Consider the following 3765-nt stretch of genomic DNA (forward strand, 5'->3'; position numbering starts at 1 on the left):
AAAACAATTCCGATCATTCTTCCTTCTTTCATTCCTTCATTCCTCATTTTTCCTTCATCCATTTCCTCTCATTTTAACTTCATAACTCAAACATCTTTTCTATCTCTTCAATAACTCTCATATTATCAACAAACCAAAACACATTTCGAAATGTATCATCGAACAGAATACAAGCAAGTAAATTAATTAATTAGAAACATTGAAAGCAATACATACAATGAAATAATATGATATTTTAAATGAATGAAAATGAAGAAGATGAATGAAGGAATTGAAAATTCAATATTTTTCCTCTTTTTCATCCATTTTTTCAACATCCTTCCTCAGTTATCCTCTTTCTCGTTCTAATCTTTTTCCCGTACTTTTTAGCTTTCATCCAATAGATCATTTCATTGTTACTTGCTTAAACTACTTCATTATTATTATTATTATTATTATTATTATTATTATTATTATTATTATTATTATTATTATTATTGTTATTTATTATTGTTATTATTATTTATTATTATTATTATTATTATTTATTATTATTATGGAACATAAGTCTTCATATCATTACCACTGCTGTGCATTTTCAAAATTATCTTTTGCTAGGATTTCATTCCCGAAGATGATGGATTCAAAACAAGCAACTGATATCGTACTACTAATACTACTCATAACGCATCATTTAGATAATCGGTAAAATTTCAAAATCACAGCTTCCATTTTATTAGCGAGATAATTAGTAAGTGAGGCCGCTAACTCAAATTAGGTAAGGGAACGAATTATTGGCATCTGATAATCAGGATTTAAATTCTTAATGCATTATAGGTAATATTACACTGAATGAAAAAGTATCTACGGAATTTGGTACTTGCCGTTGTAAATATACATGTTGCAGAGATAATCAATAGTAGAGGATAGTAATAATTAATTTTTGTCAGTGACTTATCGGCTAAACATTTACATCAAAAAATGAGACGGTAGCAAATGTCTGAAACAAGTAATCTCTCAATATTCCATTCTGCATTATTGTTGAGGAATAAAATAATCAATTATAACACGTATGGAATAGAATTTATACTACTTTGTAAAAAGTACAGGTCGTGTAAGATAGATGAAGTAAGCTGTGAAAGATTTGAGAATTATGCATACTTATCTATAATTTATTATCTATAATCTATAAGTTTCTTCTATTAAATGACGGAATTGACAAGTCTCTTATGTACCTTTAAGAGAAGTTGTGATTTAACAACCATCCAGTAATCTCAGTGACATATCTGAATAAGCAGTTTGGCTCATGTAACTTGGCCATAAAATGTCGGAAAGCTCCGTCCCTCCAGATAGTTTGGCTCTTTTCCCACCGTTAAACTATACAGTATGAGGTGGTGGTATGGAAATTTAAACACTGCCAAATTCTCAATTAAGTATTACAGCTTCTCAATCCATGGAAGGGGAGATGAGTAGAGCTGAGAAAAGAAACTGATAAAAATGATAAGAATCGAACATGGATAAATGAAATTTTAGAAATGTGGAGGAATCAATTTGACATCATCTGGCTAAAATAAAAATTGAAAAATTGCGAAGTAACATATATCATTCGAATGGGTTTCAAGCGGAATAGACAGTGATGATCTGGAAGTATTCTAATCGAAAAGAATAGACAGTCCCGATTACACAAGCCAAGGGAAGTGACAGTGACAATCTTTCAGTCTTGTACATTACGGAAGACTATTTTTTCCATGTTCGATGCTTATTTTGCAACATGTAGATGGGCTAGGCCAGACTATGGAAGTCTCTTTTTTTTTTAATGTCCAACGCTATTCGCTGTTGTTTTCAAACTGGAACTGAATGAAGGATGAAGAAATGTTCCCAATGAGACGGGAAGTTGATGGTCCATATCGGAAAGAAAGAACAAAAACGGAGTGGAAGAAATTTTTTAGTTTTCTTTCGTCCAATTTAAACTTTCAGCAATTGTTCTCGGATGCAAAGGTACTGCCATACCTTATAGATCCGAACATTATAAGATAGAACTGAACAGTAGCGATTGTGCAATGGTCTAGGAGTGAAGACTATGACTAAACTTAGTTATTACTTTTCAGATTACACTGAGGCTTGAGCTAAACCTGAAAGCCTTTTAAATAGCCTTTAGAAGCAAAAACTGAACACTTCTAGCCGCTAGGTAATAACTACCAATAACTAGTTAGTTAGTTGGCTAAATCCAGATAGATGGGATGGACAGACGAAGTGAACCATTGGTGGATGAGGAAGGATCCACTCAGTTTGCATGTGTCTTTCCTGTCGTCGTCGATGGGAGGGTGTGGCACTACCGCAGTAGCTCTTTGTTTGAGCCGTTGTTTGTCTCAGCCTTTTTCTCCAACCTCCACCTATCCTAGCTAGCCGGCGACACAAAAGTAGGAAATAACTACGCTCGAGAAAATTGCCAGCCTTCCAAAATAGATTGGTTGAATGTCTAACAGAAAGGACAGATGACATTAGAAGCGACCGCGACAAACGCAACGTCAAGACGAGACGAATGTTTTTTAATTTAGCCAAGCGGTGAGAAGGAGGGTCCTCTTCATCGTTAAATCTACCGACTACGGTAGTTAATAACTCTCTTTCTGCATGGTTCATTCTTCATCAAGTAACTTTCCTTGTGGAAGCGGAGAATGGTGAGAAATTAGTCGTCATTGAATGAGCGCATTGTTGTTCCTACTCGGATGTGTCACAACATTAAAGAAAAAGAAAACTGTAAGTGAGAAAGAGCGATGTTTTTTTTTAAGGAGAGAAATACTATCTAACACTGTCTCCTTTCTCAGGAATTAATGACAAAAAAATTTTAAAGATTCATTGTGCGGAGTTTGCAGGAAACGAGGAACGAAAGTAAAAGCCACTTGGTGATAAAGCTGATAATTCCGCCACACTCTCCGCCCCGTCTCCCTTATACGAACCTGGTGATAGTGAATGTATGCCGCGACGAAAAAAAAATGAAGAATTGAATTGCACTGTGAAGCAGACTGAAGTAAAATGAGTTTGAAAACTGAAAAGTGGAGAATGAATTCACTCATTCATCATTATCATTATCGCCGTCATCATCGTCGCCATCATCGTTATCGTCATCATCAATTTCATCATCAATTATCCCGCCCTGATCAAGCGGCTATGTCACTGTCATTGTCACCATCACCATTATCATAATCATGATCATTACTGTTGTTATCGCCATCATTATCAGTGACTGACTAGCAGCGAGCAACCTTTAATGCTATTTATATCATTTCATTATTTAAGCAAAATAAAAAAGAAAAAATGAGAGGAGTGAAAAGAAAATCTTGTCTGTATTAGGCTTAATAACCAATATTTCTTTTAATTTTGCTTACCCACAAAATTTAATCCAATTGTTCGGCGATGTTCACTTAAACTTATAGGATGTATGTTTGTGTGTGTGTGTAAATTTAGAAATGACGATAATGATGATAATGATGATGGTGAAGATGATGATGATTGATGATGATGATGATGACTGATGATGACTGATGATGATGATGATGATGATGATGATGATGATGATGATGATGATGATGATGATGATGATGATGATGATGATGATGATGATGATGATAATGATGATTGATAATGTTGATTGATAATGGTGATTGATGACGATTGATAATGATGATTGATAATGATGATTGATAATGATGATGATTGATGATGATGATGATGGTTGTGATGATGATGGTTGGTGTATTAGATGATGATGATGATTGATGATGATGA

The 3765-nt window shown here is 34.1% G+C and overlaps 2 protein-coding genes across 2 annotated transcripts; one reads left to right on the plus strand and one right to left on the minus strand.

The window, feature by feature from the left end:
• Positions 1 to 265: 265 nt before the first annotated feature.
• Positions 266 to 676, plus strand: LOAG_13487 (hypothetical protein; the record flags this gene model as incomplete). Its single annotated transcript, XM_003148994.1, has 1 exon — positions 266 to 676. A coding segment is annotated over one exon (411 nt), but the record flags the coding sequence as incomplete, so codon positions are not given.
• A 1508-nt stretch (positions 677 to 2184) lies between these two features.
• Positions 2185 to 2619, minus strand: LOAG_13488 (hypothetical protein; the record flags this gene model as incomplete). The annotated part of the gene is made up of 1 exon (XM_003148995.1): positions 2185 to 2619. One exon carries the CDS (start codon positions 2617 to 2619, stop codon positions 2185 to 2187), a length of 435 nt encoding a protein of 144 aa, XP_003149043.1.
• Positions 2620 to 3765: the final 1146 nt, after the last annotated feature.

Source organism: Loa loa (genome assembly GCF_000183805.2).
Source record: "Loa loa unplaced genomic scaffold supercont3.6, whole genome shotgun sequence".
NCBI classification, from domain to species: domain Eukaryota; kingdom Metazoa; phylum Nematoda; class Chromadorea; order Rhabditida; family Onchocercidae; genus Loa; species Loa loa.